Below are 20983 nucleotides of genomic sequence, written 5' to 3'. Positions count from 1 at the left end.
ATGCAGCCCACTCAATCTCTTTTTTCGATCAAACTTAAATATAATTTCTCTAATCGACGATTATTCAAATTCTTACGAGCCCACAGACATCTATCGAATAAAACAACTATCGATAGTTGCCCGCCTCTAACACGACCAAATAAAAATACGTTGGGCGGTGAAGATGCCAAATTTATGACATAGAAATGTCAAAATTTCTATGCACCAAAACACCAAAAATAAATGATACTTTCAGTCATTTGTGCTATTTTTGGGTTGCAAGTCGATTTTAATGTGCATTCAGTTCGGATATTATGAACAAATTTGACCAATTTGAAGGTGACTTTGAGGATATTTAAAATATTCAGACGCGAGGCAAAATAAATGTCATTACAAGCAAGTATATACAAATTTAAAACGAGTTTTAATTGTTTCAATTTGCTGTTTAAGTTTAATTCAACACTCAATGCAATTTCGGCTACTTAACCCTAACTGAATTGCCAAGACAGTTTCTATTAACCCCATGTATTGAAAGTCAAGCGCTCAACATAAGTTGAAAAACACTCAAAACATATTTGAGAGACTCAACAGGAAAGTGCTCAAACGATATGAGCTCAATGTTAACAGCTCTCTCGCTTGTCGTCGTCTCGTTCTGTCGTTGGCTCGCTCACTCAACAACAAAAAACTCCAGCGGCATAAACCAATAACAACAACAGCCGCCACTGACTCAGAGCAGAGCAGCGCAGCGCAGAGCAGAGTAGCACAGCTCAGCAGTGCTGAGCAACAACAACAGCCGATGTCGCGACGCGATAGCATGGAAAGAGCGTAAGAGAGAGTTGCTCCCTTTGTGGCTGCTAGCTGCTGATTGGAATTTTTGGTGCATAACAGCGGCATAACAGCCAGCAAACAGAAGTAAAAGCAACACCGAGCAAGGCGGACGTGTGTGGCGCATTTTGTTGATACAATTTTGATTATAAGAATTTCTTCTGTGTGAAATCTAATAGCAACAACACACCAATAAATTATACTAAAAAAAAGAAAAACAAAATTAAAAGAAAACAGTATATCGATAAATCGTGAATCAACTGTCAAATTGTATCGTTCGTGCAGAGTTGCCTTATTCCGTAACAATAACAATAAATCGAAGTGTTGCAAACAAAGTATGAAAGAGAAGCAAAACAAATCAAGTAAAAACAGTTAAAAATACGCATAAATTATGCAACATTATTACAAGGAGTAACGAACAAACAGTGAAAATCGCGCGCGCAACAGCAACAAACAGCTGTCAACAAAAAATATCTCGTATTTTTTATCAACAGAGCAAGCGGCGAATTGCCTGTCAATTTTGACGTCTACTCCTCTCCTCCTCACATGTGCATGTGTGTGTGTGCGGCTGTGTCCGCCTGTGAACGTGTCTCATTCTCATCATTGTCAATCTCGTGCTCGTTCTCTCAGTGTGCGTGTCTCTTCTTGTGTCAGTCAGAAATAAAATCGCAAAGTTCGAGTGTCCAGTAATCCGGTGTTAAGGAAGTGTTAAAGCTTTTCTGCATACACACATCCACATACACACATATATTTCTACCTACCGGCATATTAATGACGTCACGTCACGTCAGGCAGCAACAGCAGCATCAGTATCGGCAGCCATCACAATAACAACAACAACAACAGCAACAACCACAACAACGCCCGCGCAATAAAAGGCTAAAGAAGCGACAATAATAACAGCAGCAGCAGCAGCAGCGGCAGCAACTGCAAAGTCAGCAAAGTCAAAGTAACGCCACAAAAGAAAACCAAAAAAGAAAAAATAAAACAAAAACAAAAGCAAAACGCGTCTTTTTCGTCAGTTGCCATTACGTCTTCGTTCGCTTCTTTTGCTCTCTCAGCTGTGCGCGTGCAAACAAACAACGCAAAAGAAGTTGAAAATTACTCCAACGACAATAACAACAACAACAACCACATCAGCAACAGCAACGACAACAGAAAAAGCTACAGCTACAACTACAAAGACGTGTGAGTTTTGTGTATGAGTGTGTTTGCATCAACAACAAACAAACAAACAAGAAAATAAACAAAAGCAGCCTCAACAACAGCAACAACTAAATGAACATCCCCCCTCTCCCCATCAGCTGTAGCACAAGGTGTTTATCTAGTTTATAAGATATTTGTACCAGCTATGTTAGTATTTTATTTTTCGACTACTTGACATTCCAAGGAAACTTTCAACATTAAATATTTATTTAATGTACTTCATACGAGTTAGGATATTTTTCGTCATCAATTTGAAGGCTGAATGAAGTATTCACAAATCTTAATGACCACTTGATTATTATATATTGACAATTTCTTATAGATTTTAAATACTTTATCGCTCCAAGTTATGGTCATTGTGGCCAAGGCCAATGAACCGCAGACCATTAAAATGTATTTTTTGTGTGATCAGCAACAAAATATAATTTGCAAAAGTTACCTAAAAATCGCTATCCACAATTAGTGCAAACGAATAATGATTAGACTTATAAAGATGTTTGTATGAAGTCATCTCTATAAGTCTCTGAACTTTGGTGATTAATTAATCTCGTGTATTACGAGTGTTTACGTATTAAAACTTCCATTTCTGACATAACTTCGTGTATGAAGCGCTCTAGAAACTGTCGAGAATTTTAAGTTGGGGCCCCACAAGCTCCTCCAACAAAACTCATACATGTATAACGACGCCCACATTTACTTTATACAGCACACACAAACACAAACGCAAATCATGCTTAAATTTAATGCAAATTTAGCAATTTTTATTCCTAATGCCAGACAAGGCCTAGGCAACAAATTCGTCTTGCCTCTACTCCTCCCTCTCCCACTCCCTCTTCTTCTTACTTTATTTTGCGCTAGATTTAAGCACAAGATATTTTTTAACCCCCTCATTCTGTTTTCTGTTTGTTATGAAAAGTCACGTTTTTTTTTCTTAAAGCCGGGGGCTTCTGTCCTCAGTTGTCGGAATCGGCTCGAGTTTAAACTTGATTATCGGGCAACATTTCTTACTTACGTCATTAATATAGAGTTGGTTTATGTTTTGGAATTTGTTTTGCATAGAATTGCAATCGTATTAGCTAAAAAAGAAAGCAAGAGTTGAGTGAATGATTGCATGATTGACAATCTTTCTTCTTTGGGGACTTCGGTCCCCAGTTTCGGAATCAGTTTTAACTTGATTATCGGGCAACATTTCTTACTTACGTCATTAATATAGAGTTGGTTTATGTTTTGGAATTTGTTCTCCATAGAATTGCAATCGTATTAGCGACAAAAAAAGAAAAAAGAAAGCAAGAGTTGAGTGAATGATTGTATGATTGACACTCTTTCTTCTTTCGAGACTTCTGTCGTCAGTTTCGGAATCAGTTTTAACTTGATTAGCGAGCAACATTTCTTACTTACGTCATTAATATAGAGTTGGTTTATGTTTTGGAATTTGTTCTCCATAGAATTGCAATCGTATTAGCGACAAAAAAAAGAAAAAAGAAAGCAAGAGTTGAGTGAATGATTGTATGATTGACACTCTTACTTTTTTGGAGACTTTGGTCCCCAGTTTCGGAATCAGTTTAAAATTGATTATCGAGCAACATTTCTTACTTACGTCATTAATATAGAGTTGGTTTATGTTTTGGAATTTGTTTTGCATAGAATTGCAATCGTATTAGCTAAAAAAGAAAGCAAGAGTTGTGTGAATGATTGTATGATTGACACTCTTTTTTCTTTGGTTACAAAACAAACAGCAAACAAACCGAAAACCTTACGAAAAGCAACTGTCAAAATTTAATAAATGAAGCAACGAAATCGCTTGGAAAATGCCACATAAATTGCCATGTCTCTGTTGAATGTCGATATTCGTCTTACAAACGCCACTGACAAGTCATTCGCTTTAAAAAAAAAAAAACAACTCCAAAGTACCAAAAAAACAACTTCAACAAAAGCTCACACAATGAACCCCAAACACCACGAAAACCAAAAAAAAAAAAAAAAAAACTCAACTAAAATGTGAGAGGTGAGGCCAAGACTTTTGCGCTCGGAAACCAAAACTGAAGGCTGAGGACTTGGCATGACTAATCGATTCGATTTTTCGCCCAAAAAGTCATGCCAAACTCTCGACAAAATATTGGTCGGCAATCGCATTTGGGGCTTTTTGCGTCTCGTTGATCTCTTCTCTGGTGTCTTGCTTCTCTCTTCTCTCACGTCAACTCTCACACTCCCTACGTCAATAAATATAGTATATTGTATGTAACCCTACATACATCGATAGCAGCTTCAGCGTTTTGTCTTCGCCGCCTTTGCTCGGCTCAAAAAAACATGAAAGTCACTGGACAAATTTTTCGGAATTTTCAAGTGCCAACGACGACATTTAAAAATGCAATTGGAATGATGCGCCAACAGCGATGAGTGCAGAGCAAAAAGTTGTCAGAGAGGTCAGAGATATTGCAAAAAGAAATCCGAATGAAAGGAAATAATAAATAAATATACATATCTTTAAAAGTTAGTTAACATATTATAATAACATATGAGCTGATGTTTTTCAAGAATATCTTCTCTATAATAATAAAAAAAAAAAAACTTTTCATTGGTTGCAAAAAGTTGGCTCAATTTGAAAAAAAAAATCCCAATGGAAGCAAATAATAAATAATAAATAAAAGTTAGTTAGCATATTAAAATATTCTTATGATATAAGCTGAGGTTTTTCAAGAATATGTTACCTATAATAATAAAAAAAAAATTGTCATTGGTTGGAGTTACAATGGTGATAACAGAAGTTGCAAAAAGAAATTCCAATGAGAGGAAATAATACATAATAAAATTTATATATATATCTTCAAAAGTTAGTTAACATATATGAGCTGATGTTTTTTCAAGAATATATTCTCTATAATAATAAAAAAAAACTTTTCATCGGTCATCAAAAAGTTGCCAAGATGTCAATTTGTAAAAAGAAATCCTAATGAAAGGAAATAATAAATAAATATATATATATATCTTCAAAAGTTAGTTGGCATATTATAATATTCCCATGATATATACTTAAGGATTGAATATTAATATTGTTCCTATAAATAGTAGTAAAAAAAAGAGTTATCAAAGGTTTCACTTACAAGAAATTCAATAGATACTTTAATTATGTTATCTTATTAAACGTGAAAGAAATAATCTGAAAGCGTGAAGTGAAATAATGCGAAATAATTGTACAACGAATGGAAATACTTTCAAGTTCCCACGTTATGATATTGCGGAATTCAAATGCAATGTTTCTCAGATAAATATTTCTTGATCAAATCCACAAAAGTTCTAAATTCCCAATTCAATTTGGAACTGCAGCAGTCGTTTAATATCAATGTTCGCCTTGTCGAGAGTTTTTGGTTTTTTTGTTTTTGTGTTCCGCTTTTTTTTTTCTGGTTCGGTTTTTGGTACATAAACATTTTGTTTCTCTCATATTCATGTGCTGTTTCCTTCTTAATCATTTTTATTTTTATATTTTTTTCTTTCAAATTTTCGTTGTATGCTTTTTGATTTGATATTTTGAAACATGTGCTCGTTCGTTTCTAAAAATATCACAAAATTTTGCCTCTCAACGGCGTGGCAGCAAAAGAGTTTATATAGTAGACGTGAATGTTGAATGCTGAATATTGTTTTTCTTTTTCTTGTTTTTTTGTTGTTGTTGTTTTTGTGTATTTTCTTTTTACTTTTCAACGCATCTGGAAATGAAAAGAAAAAAAGATTATTTTATTTAGTTTTGCATTAATCGAGAGTTAAATTCGGATTCTACTAGTATTTGTTTAAAAAGAAATATGAAATTTAACGAACGCATCTCTCTCTCTTTGTCTCTCTTCGTGTCCCGTTTCTATCATACTAACAACGACAGCTGTTGTACATTTCTGAATGTATCCGCAGCTGTGTGTCGCATCGCGTTGTTGTCCAAGAGCCCCAATCCCCCAGTTTTCATTGGCAGCCAGAAGCAGAAGCAGCAGCCGCCTTTTGGGCCATCATCATTTCGCCCATGGTACACAGACATAACGGTTCTTTCTGTATTTTGGAAACGTCGCCACCGAAAATAAGTTTTTCGTGCATGAAATTGTTGGCAGGCGTTGCAATCTGTGACATCAACAACACAACACAACGCAACAACAACAACAACAACCTTATTTACATAAGAAGTGCAACGTTAACCCTTGGCTGGTGCAGCGTATTCAATGCGGGACGGCTGTCGCCTTAACCCCCTCGCTGTACCGATTCAATGCTAAATTGAGATCAATTGAAAGAGAAATTGATTGTTTAACCTTTTCTCTTGGGCAGTTAGTTGGCTGCCTGGGTCAATAAGCATTGCGTCTGCTGTCTGCAAGCTGTTTAAACAAATTAGTTCAGAGTTTAATTTCATTTGCTGCTGCTCGCTGTCTCGCTCTCGCTCTCGCTCTCTCTCTTATTTATTTCTTCACTTTCCAGAGAATGTGTTTTGGCTATTTTTACATAACAGATTATTACTATTAAAATGTATTGTGCACATGCAAAAAATAGAAGAAACACATTAGGCTAAAATGTATTCACAATTTTGTTCATTTCAAATTTATGCCGCTCTCTCTTTACGCTCTTCTTTTCAAAATCCCTCTCTCATTCTCTCAGTTTCTTCTTTTTTCCGCTTCCTCTCTTGCGTTGCCTTTGTGTGCGTGAAAGTGTTTTTAGATAAGCAAAGTTTATGAATATGCCGAAATTAATTATATGACTACATGTTTCATAAGACTTTAAAAGAGGCGAGAGACGAAATAAGCGTTCGACTCTTTTTTCCCTCTCTTCAGAGTTGTTTTGCTCTTTTCTCAGATGTTATTTGTGTGTGTGTTTGCGCCTCCAAAACAGATTTTAGACTCTGATATAATTAGCTGCCTTGAAAATACTTATTCAGTAGCTGAATTTGAATATTTGTTTTGTGTTTTGTGCATTTTACTAATTGAGAAACGTGTCAAATGGAAATATCAAAAGACTATTTCGAATATATCAATTTGAATTTAGAATATCATCCGATTAGATTGTTTATTTATCTGTGCAACATTAGTGTGAGCTTCCTGCCCCCAATGATTGAATTCTAATTAATTATTTCAACTGATTGCAATTCGAAATAGTCAGAATACAGATAAACCTCTACCATTGAATTAATTAAAAGCCAAAGCACATTTCATATAATTTTCAAAACGATATTTCACAGTTACACAATTGATATGATGAATATAAACAATTTCGAATTGCTCAATTGACAGAAGTACATTAGGAAATCAATATCGAATTATAAAACGCCCAGAAATTTGCATTTCCAAGAGTTTTACGCTTCACTCCATCAAAGCTCATAAGTCTTTTGGCACGTTTTATTGGTTTCTTCCAGTTTAGTGACTATATAAGGCAAATCTATTGATTGATCAAACACTTTTGTGTGTGCGAGAAACTTAATACAATTTATTCATAACGCAAATGCTGAACGACTTTCGAATGACTAAATACCAAAAAATAAAAAAATGGTTAAAGTAGAACCTAAAATCTGAACATAATGAACAGTTATAAAAAATATAACCTTAAATAAAAACAAAATATATAATAAAAAGTAAATAATATAATATAATTTAAAAATATAATAAAAATAAAAAAAAAATACAACATATTTAGTTACAAAAATCTTATATTTTAAAATTTTAAAAATCTTGAATTAAAAAAAAATAACACTTAAATAACATAAAATCTGAATCATCACAAAAACATCTCACTATAAAAATAATAAAAATATATTATACTTAACAAATTTTGTAAATCTTAAAAATAAATAAAATCATAGTAAGAATAAAAAAATATTATATGAAAATATAATAAAAGTAACAAAAAAATACTACCTATTTAGTTACAAAAATCTTATATTTTAAAATTTTAAAAATCTTGAATTAAAAAAAAATAACACTTAAATAACATAAAATCTGAATCGTCACAAAAACATCTCACTATAAAAATAATAAAAATATTTTATACTTAACAAATTTTATAAATCTTAAAAAAAAAATAAATAAAATCATAGTAAGAATAATAGTCATAGTCATATAATTTCTTAAAATTAGAAAAATCGAAGCAAAAAAATTGTTAAAGAACATTTTTAAACCTGATCATCATAGAAACATTCCATTAAAAAAAGAAATATATGTATAATACTGAATAATTTTTTAAATTTGAAAACTTAAACGTTAAATTCACCGTTCTGCAACGTTGTAGCGGTTAAATCTAATAGACGTCAAGAAATCAGTCAGCGACACAAAGAGATTTGACATAACGTTATAGCCTGACAAGTTTTCGAGAGATTTTAGTGCAGCCTACGCTTTGTGAGATGCGAAATTAATTATGCATGTCAATGAATGACAATCAGAATTAATTAGCCTAAAGTCAACCGAATATTTAGTTATGCTACAGTGACTCACAACAAGCTATGCCCACGAAATGTCACCTGCGAGTTCAGGCCCCCAAAAAGGGAAACACTTTAAGATGACGTTGATGAGGAGGAGCAGTAATATAATGATGATGATGATGATGATGATGATTGTGTACCTGAGTCACATAACATTTTATCAGTTGCCATTTATAGAGTATGGTTTCCTACATTGCATAGAGAATCGAGTGTTTTGCTTTAAGTTGCTTATCAGATGTTGTGAAAGAGAGAAGAGGGGAGAATTCTCAATTCTCCGTTCAGTCTATTGCGGCAGCCATACGAGTATAAGCTCTGGTGTTTAACTTTTATCTAATCGCATTTATTGATAGCAGCCAGTCGAAGCCGAAGCTCGAGTGTCGAGTTTTCCTCACGCCCTTTCTTCAGGGGCTTCGATGTTTGAGCTTTTTGCGTTCGCGTTTGCATTTTGCTTTCACATTTTACTATTATTTTTTTTTATGGGCGCTTCGTTTAATATATGTGTCATACTAAGGTGGGTCGGTGGGTTCACTTAGTCTCAGAGCTTATGTTGTATACTGTTACAACAAAAGCGGTTACTGACCGACCCACCTATCGCCTTGCTACGGCTTCCAACTCAGAGAGCGTGTTGCGTGCCTCTTGCCTGAGTTGCCACACGGCATTTGCCTCATAGGTTTCCCATTTTTGTTGCTATTACGCGCTTGTTGCGATTATGTGAGGGCTTTAAAAATAGCCGAGAGCAAAACTGTCAACAGTCAACGAGTCTCTCGGAGCAACTTTTCGCATAGGGGCTATTCGGAAACCTGCAATAGCATTGTTACTCAGCTTTATGGTTGCGCCTGGAGCTTCGACCCGCCAGCTAATCATTTGCCAATGCGGTTCGAGAACTGTGAAGAGAAATATACATACTGTGTGCATATCTAAACTACAATACACATATCGTTTGGCCATTAAAGTATATATACATATGAAAATATATATATAACATATATACGACTTTTTACAGCAAACTGTGAATTGTTAGTGAATGGCGTAAGCGAAGAGCGAGGAGCGAAAAGAAGCGAGGGGCCGCCTTATCAGCTGAGCGTTCTCAATAATAACAAGTGGGGCATGCGGGTTAAGCGAGACAAGTTATGAAGTTGGTTGATAGAGAAAGTTTGTTTTATATATTTCGGGACAATTCTTAGCAGTCTAAATTCCAAGTAAATCACTCAGAATAATATTGCTCTTGTTTGCAATATAAATTCAAGCATTTTTTTACTCTGATTTCTGACCACAAACTTGAGTTGTGACGTCATCTGAGTGACCCAAGACCTTTTGTAGAAATTATTACCGGTTAATTGTCCTCGTATGCGAAACAATTTTCGATTCATTTCAGCAGCTGCTTTGCGGTTGCTTCTGTTTTCTTTGTGTGAACTTGTTAGAACAGCTTCGATAAATATATAAATACAATGTCGAGTATGTATCATGGGCAAATATTTGGCGATTGTGCTAACTGTTTATGAAAAACTAACAGTTTTCGATTTCAATGTTTAGTATTAGCGGCAGATGGAACTCTCTTCCTCTCTCTCTCTCTGTCTCTTTCTTTGTCTTTCTCCTTCTCTCACTCTTTGGTGTTTAGCATTTGCGTTTAACCTTCACAGCTGAATAAAAAAAAGCGTTCACAAAATTTAATACCTGACCAAAAAAAAAAACTTGTGGAACTCGTTTGGTTTCTTTTTTTGGATTTAATGAATTTGTAGTCTGCGTCTAAATCAATTTGCATCTTCTTGTTTCGCTTTTAAAACTAATTTTGATATTATTTATATATTTCGTTGGAAGCACATTTCAAATAAAATGATTGTGTTAATTGCAGTACAGACTCAATTAGCAATAAATTCTATACAAGTGCACATAATGCATATTTTCAATAATTACGAGCATGTGTTGAAGGATGTTTGTAGGTCACTCAGAAGCGGATGTTAATGTCATCGAGAATCGATAAATCGCTGAAAATCGCTTCGATTGTTTTTGGCCCACATTCGGCACTTAGTTTGCGGGGGCAAGTTTATTTTTGTAAACGCTTTCCACACTACATTCGCTCGCCTCTGCCCATAAATTTTCACTCGTTGCCCATGTATCCAGAACTGCGTCAATGACACGACTATATGCCTAGCATTAGATGTGTATCGTAATCTGTATATATACGTATATATAGATGTGTGAATAACTATATATATTTTATCCACATTCTGGTCGGTACTTCTTCCATGTGTGGGTGATGGTTGTAGCTCAAAAGATGTTCAATGTGTGAGTGGGACTAGAAAATGTTTCTCAGTTCTCACCAAAAACAAAAAAACCAAAAAAAAAATAAATAGAGAGACGTACAGGAATTATTTAAATACACGCTATAAACATTAGCTGCAACCCACACACATATCAACAACAACGCTTTTTTCTTTTTGAAAAATCCACTAAGAAATTAATTTAGAATTTATACGTTTTATTTAGTGTTTTGTACACCCGCTGCGCAAAGGGAAGCAGGGTATTATATCTTTGTGTCAACAGGAAATAAATTATATATACTATATATTCTGATCACAACATTTTTGGTTGCGATGGGATGTAAAACTTGTCGAAGACAATTTTTCTGTTCTATAGATTTGCCTAACAATATGACCGTGTTTAGTATATTGCATACTGTGTGGTATATTATACTTTGGTATTTTTTTTGAGTAGTAATCAAGTTGTTTAAACTTGTCAAAGAATCTTTAGCAGCTCTGTAGCTTCATCTCACAATGTCACCATGTTTAGTATATTGAGTACTCCGAGGTATATTTTATGGAGGTATATTTTTGTGAAATGATGAAGTCGTTTAAACAAGTTTAAGAAACTTTTTCAGTTTTGTAGCTTCGCCTAACAATATGACCGTGTTTAGTATATTGAATACTGTTTGGTATATACTGTGGTATTTTTTTGTGTAGTAGTCAAGTCGTTTGAACTTTTCAAAGAAACTTTAGCAGTTATGTAGAATCGTCTAGCAATATGACCGTGTTAAGTATATTGAATACTGTGTGGTATATAGTATTATACTGTGGTATTTTTTGTGTAGTAAAAGAATCTTTAGCAATTTTGTAGCTTCGTCTCACAATGTGACCATATATTGAGTACTGTGTGGTATATTACTGTGGTATATTTTTTTTCAGTGAGCAACTCGTTTAAATTTGTCACAGATACTTCACTGCTCTATAGTTTCGTCTAACGATGTGACCGTGTTTAGTATATGGAGTACTGTGTGGTATATTTTACTGTGGTATGTTTTCGTGTAGTGATCAAGTCGTTAAATACTGCAAGTAACCTAGTCTCAATACAAGTTAAGGGTATCGCAACGTCTTGCAAACTCGACTGTAGCTTTCACACTTGACTATTTATTTTTTTTTTTGGGTATCCAAGTTGGATATCAACTTGAAATACGGAAAAGCAATTTGCAGCTGACATCATGCAAAACCGACCTCAACAGCATTTCAGAGACAGAGACTCTCGGACAAGTATACAAAGTTTTATATCCGCAGATTGTCTATGCGGACAGCAGCAGCAGCAACAAGTTGAAATATATACAAAATTTATAAATTTATAAATGCGTTTTGTTCTTCATTTCTATTTTTAATGGCATTTGCTTTTGTTTTTATCTTTCGAAAATAGCCCGTAGATAATTTACTGTAAATGTATTGGCATTATATACTATATAAATACTAACAAGTGTGTATATCTGGCACACTAAAAGATAGGAAAAAGGCCAGGCCAAGATAGCACATTATGGAATTTGGTAGGAAATTTAAAATACTCTATTTAGATATTGCACATTCGAATGTTGTTCAAGGTTCTGTGTGGGCAAATCTGAAAATGATTTCAATCATTTCATAGTTTTCTGTTATATTTATATTTATGAAATTATATTTGGTTATTTCTAGCTTTCAATCAAATTGAGTTACATCAAATTATTTGGAAATAATCAAGTACTTGACTCTATACATTTATATTCGTTTTTGATTTCTCAAACATCATTAAATTGTTTCGGTTTGCTTTTGAATGAAAAAATTGATTCATGTACGCGGTTGATAAGATAAGATTGTGTGCCTTATGACAACAATAAGTAAAATGCCAAAATGAGAGAGAGAGAGAGAGAGATAAAACAATCAAACAAGATAGAAAGCCAGGCAAAAAGCAGAATATCAAACGCTAAACGTTAAATTTGTGTGGCGTCATCGATGATTGAATCATTTGTGGGTTTTCTTAGTATATGCCACATAGTATATGATATAAATAAATATTGGCGCGAGAGCATTGCTTCCATAAGTATTTTAATTTACACAATAACAAAATGAATTTTATTACGTGTCAAAGTTAACATCTTACTAATATCAGTTTTTTACAGTACAGTATTTGTTGAAATGTAAAAATTCATTAAACAAAAATCGTTAAACTCAATAAATCAGAGAGCGGTAAGTGCGTTGAATTCTTTCTATTCGCTTTTGCTAAGGACGCGTAGAAATACGATAGAAATATGAAATATGAAATCGAAAGCATACAATATAATCTCTATAAGCCATTTGCCGTGCAATCAATTAAACTTGCTCTAGTTATGCCATCAACAAAAGTGAACAAAACTCCAGTTCCCCCGCGGTCTACTATCTACATATGTATATGTGTCTCTTATTTTATTATCTATTTGTCTATGTTGCTTCTGCTATTATATGAAAAAATAATGCATTAGTTTTTAGTTTTGTATAATTATTTTTGATTGTTGTATTTGAATGCTACAAATCCAAAATGCAGATGAGAAAGGCAATCCCAATGGAAATACGAAAAACGAAAAAAAACCAAAAACGCACTTTATTTGTAGTTTTCCTAAATATGAACCGTGTCTTGAATGGAAATTGCTCCATAGGCTGTGGGCTGCGGGCTTCGCATTATTGTGGCTGCAAGATGCTCTGTTACTATATACATATATATATATATATTTATGCTATAATTTTGCAATGAGCAGCGAGCACTGTGCGGACTTTATAGCATTAAATGCATATTCTTTTATGTTGTAGTTACCTTTTTAAGTTAGGTTAGCGATAAATACAAAATACTAGAAAATTATGGAAACATGGCAAACACTTTTTAAGCTTAACAAACACCTAACACATTTTTTTTTTTATCACACTGAATTCGAATAACAAATGCTCTTAATAATTGCGTGCTACTAATAAACACATTTAACCATCATGTCCAATCACACTTACACTCACACTTTATACTCACTCGTGCATATGGTATTTTAATATACTATATCTAGTATTTAAATATATGCATAAAATGCGCTGTCTTCTGTCTCTGTCTCTGTCGCACTATAGCATATTTGATCTGCCTCTTTCTGTCCATCCCAGTGTGTGTTCTGGTCAATTATTTAACGATTTGTACGATATTTCAATACTTCTGCAATGAACCAAGTATTTGGTATAAGCCTAAACGTCTATTTCTCTTTTCTATTCTCATTTCAGATAATGTAAAATCAGCGTATGCTCAATAAAGAAAGCTTACCCAAAACATAAAGCCGCTAAACTTGCAAAAAACAAAAAAACAAAAAAACAAAATCAATGAAGTTATAGCAGCGTATGTGCAAAATACATAATACGTATCTATATATATTTATATAAACGGTCGTTCCAATCAAAATTACAAAAAAACAAAAAAAAAAACCCCAACTCTTGGCCAGGAAAGGCTTTAAGTACCCAAGCTATCAACTATCAGCTATCCCCCAGCTTTGCAATCCTCAAATAAAAAAAAAAAGAATACCAAAAAAATAAAACAGCAGCAAAAAATACGCTATTATTTATGCTACATTGATCTGTATACCTTATACATAGGTGCTGTGCTCTGTGCTAAGAGCTGTTGAATTTTTGTGTGAACCAGAAGCGAATCGCAAAGTCTAACACTTATAACAATAATAATATATTATATACGTATAAATATATTTGAAAGCCAACGTCATACAGTAAACGCGCAAGACAACACAACACATCTAGTCGCCAGATAAGCTATCTATAAAGCATCCCCAGCTAATCGATAAAAGATATACATACTACTACTACTATATACTATACTCTATATATATATAGATATATAGTTTAAACTAGTACCACATACCGCATATTATACTACTACTACCGCTGCTGCAATGGCCAACGTGGTGAACATGAACAGCCTGCTCAATGGCAAGGACTCGCGCTGGCTGCAATTGGAGGTTTGCCGTGAGTTTCAGCGCAACAAATGCTCGCGTCAGGATACGGAGTGCAAGTTCGCCCATCCCCCGGCCAATGTTGAGGTGCAGAACGGCAAGGTCACCGCTTGCTACGATAGTATCAAGGTCAGTATCCCGTCCAGTCTCCCAAGTATCGAAATATACCTTATACCAAAGTAAACTAAAACACATGAGTTCATTACCAAACAACCACCACAACTTTGCTTTTATCGTGTCCAAGAATATGGAATGTAGCTTGTAAGCTTTTACTTGTACTCTTTAATCTGTAATCCATCATGACTCAAATACTATATGTATATGTATATCCTTGCCTCCCCTTACCTTCTCTCTGTGTAAGACCAAAAACCTTCCAGCCATCTATCAAATTGCATCTGAGGACAAGCCCGATCAAGTATTTACTGATCTCGCTGCGCTTCTGCTGTATGTGCTTTTGTGCTTACCTTTTATATATATTTTTTGTTTGAGCTTTTATCTAAGTATAGCTGAAGCTTAGTGGATGCTTTCTGTCTTTCTCTCTGAACCACTCGCCCCGCTTGAGTGTCGCCTATTATTATACTATATATATTTAACTGCCTTATAACCAACACTGCATTGTGCGAATGAGCTTCCAACGAGCTTTCACCTTAAGCGTAGCAGGCTCAACGCTTGAATGTGAATGATTTTTTCTATTTTTTTTTTTTTTTTTTTTTGTTGGAGTTGTGTTCGAAGTAGACAAAGCGCAACATCAGAGATTGCCAGTATATTGCACTATTCCAGGGATGTAATACAAATTATATATAACTAATTGAAAACGAACGAAACGAATCGATTAAGTAAAATAAACAAATAAATAATTTAATGTCACATTTGAGTGATTCTAGGCGACGCTTCAATTAGACATGGATAACTTCAAGGTAAACCTAAAATATTAATAACACTTTGCAACGTAGTATAATTACTTTATTATTACTATGTGTACTTTTACAATATACAATATACAAAATTCGTTCTTCCTTTTTGCCATTCAAGTCGTGCCCAACTCGCATCCAACAAAGTCCTGTTCATTGAACAGTTCCACTCCATTCAATGCCCATTTCGATGTGTCCTTTTTCGATGTCCCTTTTACCATGCAATATTGAAATTTTCCTCTTCTGTAGGCAGCCGAAAAAAAGTGAAACTGTGTAAATTAGCCTCCTAGTGGAGCCAAAAACGAAGCAAGTAACAAAGCAACAGTCGAGTGTGCTCGACTGAAAGATACCCGCTAACCATTCGAAGTAAATACAAAACAATGCAAAAATGGTAGAATCGTCAAATATGTTACATTGTTCACATACCAGAAAAATACTACGTTATACCAAAATCTGTATTTCGTATATTGATATATAATTAATATACCAAAAAAATATTAAATTATACCAAAATCTGTATTTTGTGTATTGATATATAATTAATATACCAAAAAATATTAAATTATACCAAAATCTGTATTTCGTATATTGATATATAATTGATATACCAAAAAAATATTAAATTATACCAAAATCTGTATTTCGTATATTGATATATAATTAATATACCAAAAAAATATTAAATTATACCAAAATCTGTATTTCGTATATTGATATATAATTAATATTAAATTATACCAAAATCTGTATTTCGTATATTGACTCGCTGCTATTTTGCACATATCATAAAAATATTTCAAAATAATATACTTAAAAACTAAAATACACCAAATATCCTATTTCGTATATTTATATACTGCTAATTTGGAAATATGAGCTTAGAAATTGTCAAAATTATATACAGAATATACTAAAATATACCAAAAACTGTATTTCGTATATCGTTATATTACTACCATCAAAATATGTGATACCCTTCTACGATATGTATAGCAGGTATAAAAGCGAAGCAGAATAGCAAAAAAGAACTTCGATGACTGCGACGCAGCTCAGATTTTTTCCGTTAGAATTACGACTAAATTCGCTGTGGCGTCAGAAACAACAACGCTGAAACAAAATATCTAGACAATGTGCGGAAAAATTAAGTTTCCCAATTTTTTTTTGGTTGCTTTCCAAAAGCTTTTCCTTTGTGTGTGTGTGTGTGTCTCGGTGAGGACATTGTTGTCAACGCAAACAACGAACGAGGAGCAACTATGTAAAATGGCAACATGAAGCAAAGTATTTTACTTATACTTGTGTTTAATATTGACAAAATGCCGCCCCCATTATCATTATAATCATCGTGATTAAGTTCGTCATCATCACCAAAATTGCGAGGGAATAAAAATGATGCTTGCTAAATTTCGTAGCCGCCTTTTAGGTGTCCGTCGTTGCCACTTGTTTGGTTAACGGCTGCGGCGAGTGGAGAATGGAGAGCGGAGAGCAGAGAGAACGAAGAGTAGACAGTAGCGACTGGCGGAGACTTTTGTTATTTTAACAAAACTTTAAAGCGTGAAGGAATCGAGTGGGGAATCTCTCCGAGCACATCCCCGCACTGAGTTCCTGGGTCCCTTCGAGCTTCGAGTCCTTCGCTCTCCTGATGGGAGATTGGCTGAGTGTGCAAACAATAGTTAAAACTGATGTTTGTAAGTAGTTCGTTGTTATTGTTACTGTTGTTGTTCTTGTTGTTGTTGTTGTTGCTGCTGTTGGGGTGCCTCTTAGTTATTGTACTTTTCACGCCTGTCCGCATGAGAGTGGAGTCCTTCCTAATTGAGCCACTGCCTATTGTCCTATAGTCCACATCCTGTTTCTTCTTTTTTTCTGTTTACTTTGACAGACACTTTAATAAAAGAATTTCTATTGGCTTTAAAGCGAGGATTTTCAGTTGTTTCTGGTTTGACTTTAGCTCAATTTTAACCCATTTCGAGCGGAGTGAATATTTTGTAAAATGTTTAATATATTGTCTGAAGATTATTATTAATTCCAGACACCGACCATACACAATTGTGAGTTTGTAAGCTTAATTTACCCCATCTTGTTGTAGCCATTAAATCTCTAAAGCCTTCGCCAATTAGGGGATTTGAGTCACAGCTGAGTAAGTTCTTGGGCTTGGGCTTGGACTTTGATAGTAACTACATAACATAAAGTGGTCAAAAGATGAGTCAGCTTTAACCCTGTAACAGCTGCGCGATGGAAATGAAAAGCGAAAGGCAGCGGGGCAACCACATACATATTCGGTATACTGAACGTTTTATAGTATAAAAAAATATCCTTCAGTTGCTATGGGAGAAAGTTTTTGTTGCTCATGGTCGGTCGGACTGGTAAATAAAGCTCAGACATTCATTGCCCACAAATTAATTGTGTTATCCTATTAATTAACTATGCAGTAAAGTTGCCAAGCAATTTGGTTCGCTGAGCGAGTTTTTCTGCCCCAGCCGCATGACGTGCACAGTTTTCCTTTTCTTTTTGTCGTTTTTTTTTTTCTTCTTGTTTTGTTCGCTCCTCTTTATTTCCAGGCTTTGAGTGTTGTAATTGTAGCTGAGTGTGTTTATACTCATTTTCACCTCTTTTTCCCTAGCGAGTGCGTGTGTGTGTTCGAGTGTGTGTGTGCTTGACACACAAATCGGGAGGCGTGCGGCATGTGTTGGGTTTAAATGTATAACGAACTTAAACGTGCAAGTAACCAGCATATAATGGACGTCAACCAGTTTAAGGACACGAGGCCTACGGGTCCTTGCTTGATACGTATACACACCCGCCTGTGCCTATTCAATGTGTGTGTGTGCACACCACGACACTAATTTACGAGCATAGTTGAGTTAGAGACTCTCTATTGTAGACGCTCTAATGAAATTTACTTTGGGGTTACGAGCAAGAACACAAGTGTGTTTAGAATTTCAAGCCTAGTTCCATTTAAACTCAAATAGTCGAATGATTACCGAGAACCTATTAATTGTCCTTATTTAGGAGATCATTTCAGGATTACGCAACTCATTCCTCAACCCCATTCGTTGTTGACCTTTTTCGCAAACGATTTAAAGAAAAAGGCACTCGGAAAGGAGTAAGGCAAAATGCAATGGGCCCAGCGTAAAACATTTTCCGCTTTATAATTTTCTTGTCACAACCATTTTCACGCTATGCTTTGGCGCTGCCAATGTCACCGCTCTCTCCCCCAAGAGTCGCCAAGAGTTAGCCTGGTTAGTTGGCTGCCTGGCTGGCTGGCTGGTTGGCTGGTTGGTGCCACTTTATCCGGCTGGCTTGGCCGCATTTTGCGTCCTTTTGCCTTTCGCGCGCTTTTGCTACTTAACCAACTGTAAAGCTCTCGGCCATATTGTGTGGCACCTTATTTTTCTATTATATTTTCAACACTGCCGCTGGAATGAACACAGCACACACTTTCCACACTTCTCGCCTCCTCTCTCTCTCTCTCTCTTTCTCTCTCTCCTCTTCCTCTGAAGTCTCTGGGCAACAAAAGTCAAGTTCCATGCCATGCAAATTATGAGCTCGTACTACAAAAATGAAAAAAAAATACAACAGAAAAAAATGAAAACAACAGACTGAAATATAAAAAATAATACGGCAAAAAAAAACAAGAATATGGCTTCCTGCAAAGAAAATGAAAATGGCAACTCTTCCGCCACAAAGCGTGAGAAGCGCGTCTCGTAACGGAGAAGAGAAGAGGAGTGAGGGGAGAGATGAGAGGTTGAGGAGATCAGAAAGCCAACAATGTGCGCCACTTTGAAGTTATTTTGTTTTAGTTTTCAACGTTCAGCGTTGTTTATTTCTATTTCATTTTGTAGTTGACGCTTGAATTTCCTGGCGCCTTGCGGCTGTTGTCAGTCGGAAATACTTGGGTAATTAAATTTGAAAGACAACCGGAATCCTCGAACAGAGTTTCGCTCTCGTTCTCGTTATGGTTTCTATTCCAGCTCTTGCCTTGGTTCTAACTCAGTGTTATCAAATTATTCTTAATTATATCTGCTTTTTACAACATCCCAAATTATTCATAAGTATTAACTTATCATATTTGTCGAACGAAAAGCAAAACAGCAGAACTTGCAGCAGTATTGAATTTCAGTTTAAAATTGCGGTATTATTGATAAAATATACCAAATTTATATACTAAATAAATTCTCAAATATACCAGAAACTATATTTGGTATATCGATATACCGAATATGCCATACGAAAGAAATACTAAAACACATCAGAAACTATATTTGGTATATCGATATACCGAATATGTCATAAGATACTAAAGTATACCAAAAGCTATATTTAATATTGAATTCTAGTAAGAACTGCGATACTAAAGCTAAAGTATCCCAAACTGATATATTGAAGAAATACTAAAACTATATTTTGTATATTGATATACCGAAGATACTAAAATATACCAAAAGTTATATTTAATATTAAATTCCAGTAAAAACTGCTACATTGTCGATCAAATATACCAAATCTATATATTGAAAAAATACTAAAATATACCGAAACCCATATTTGGGATATATTTAGATATGCCGACCATGTCATAAGATACTAAAATATAAGAAGCTATAGTATATTTAGATGAATTAAATTTACAAATAATACACAAAACTCAACTAAAAACGGGTATGAAATTTGGAGTTTCTTATATACAATAAATATATTCTCATTATTAAAAAGATTGAAATTCTCTTACTCAACATAAAGTACAACTCTATACAAAGTATTTCTTATAAATAATTTAATCAAGAATCTATTGCTTTATTCATTTTGAATAATCAAAGTATAATTTTAAAATATAACAATGTTATTTGTCTTTTAGTGGAATAATTATAGATACCCTTAATACCCTTAAAATAAACACATTATGTGGTGCAAATTGAACAATGTTGACTTATTTTTGATTTAAAGCATCTTAAATTGGTTTCTTTACTCTTCACTCTGCTGTCTGCATTCACCATAATCCTTGGGTATTGGCGACACCTTTTAAGCACTGCGAAAATCTGTGTTCAAGTGGTCGTTGGCACGCAGGAGTTGTTGCTAATTTGTTATGCCTTACACACGTTGCACTTTGAAATTCCGCAACAAAATTCAAGTCAATAACTCAGAAGCTGGTTGGTTGTCAGGAGCTTGCAGGAGCCAGCACTTAATGCATTATGCAGCAGCAAGTTGTGGCATGTCCTTGCGCAGCTAAAATACGACGATGGGTTGCCTTTCGGAATGGGGGGTTCTGCAATTGGATTGCAGCTGCAGCAAGTTGCTGGAGCACATGTGCAGTCGCAGTTGCTGAAACCTACACAATTCATTCGTCCTGGCTCTGTGTCTGTGTGTGTGTGT

General features: G+C 34.6%; 1 protein-coding gene across 21 annotated transcripts in view; it reads left to right on the top strand.

Moving 5' to 3' along the window:
- Positions 1-850: 850 nt before the first annotated feature.
- LOC132791599 (protein muscleblind) overlaps positions 851-20983 on the top strand; it is a 135344-nt gene continuing 115211 nt past the window's right edge. For 4 of the 21 annotated variants that reach the window (XM_060800589.1, XM_060800588.1, XM_060800585.1 and 1 more), the window contains exons 1-3: positions 882-2120; positions 13969-14834; positions 15590-15622. In XM_060800589.1, coding sequence (XP_060656572.1) covers positions 14646-14834; positions 15590-15622 — 222 coding nt within the window. In that variant the 5' untranslated portion in view covers positions 882-2120; positions 13969-14645. Of the gene's footprint in view, positions 2121-13968; positions 14835-15589; positions 15623-20983 lie in introns of all 21 variants that reach the window. The other 17 variants (XR_009632918.1, XR_009632916.1, XM_060800596.1 and 14 more) reach the window with 14 other exon arrangements.

Source organism: Drosophila nasuta, chromosome 3 (genome assembly GCF_023558535.2).
Source record: "Drosophila nasuta strain 15112-1781.00 chromosome 3, ASM2355853v1, whole genome shotgun sequence".
Classification (NCBI taxonomy): Eukaryota; Metazoa; Arthropoda; class Insecta; order Diptera; family Drosophilidae; genus Drosophila; species Drosophila nasuta.
The sequence above is the reverse complement of the archived record's forward strand: the minus strand, read 5'-3'. Positions and strand labels throughout refer to the sequence as shown.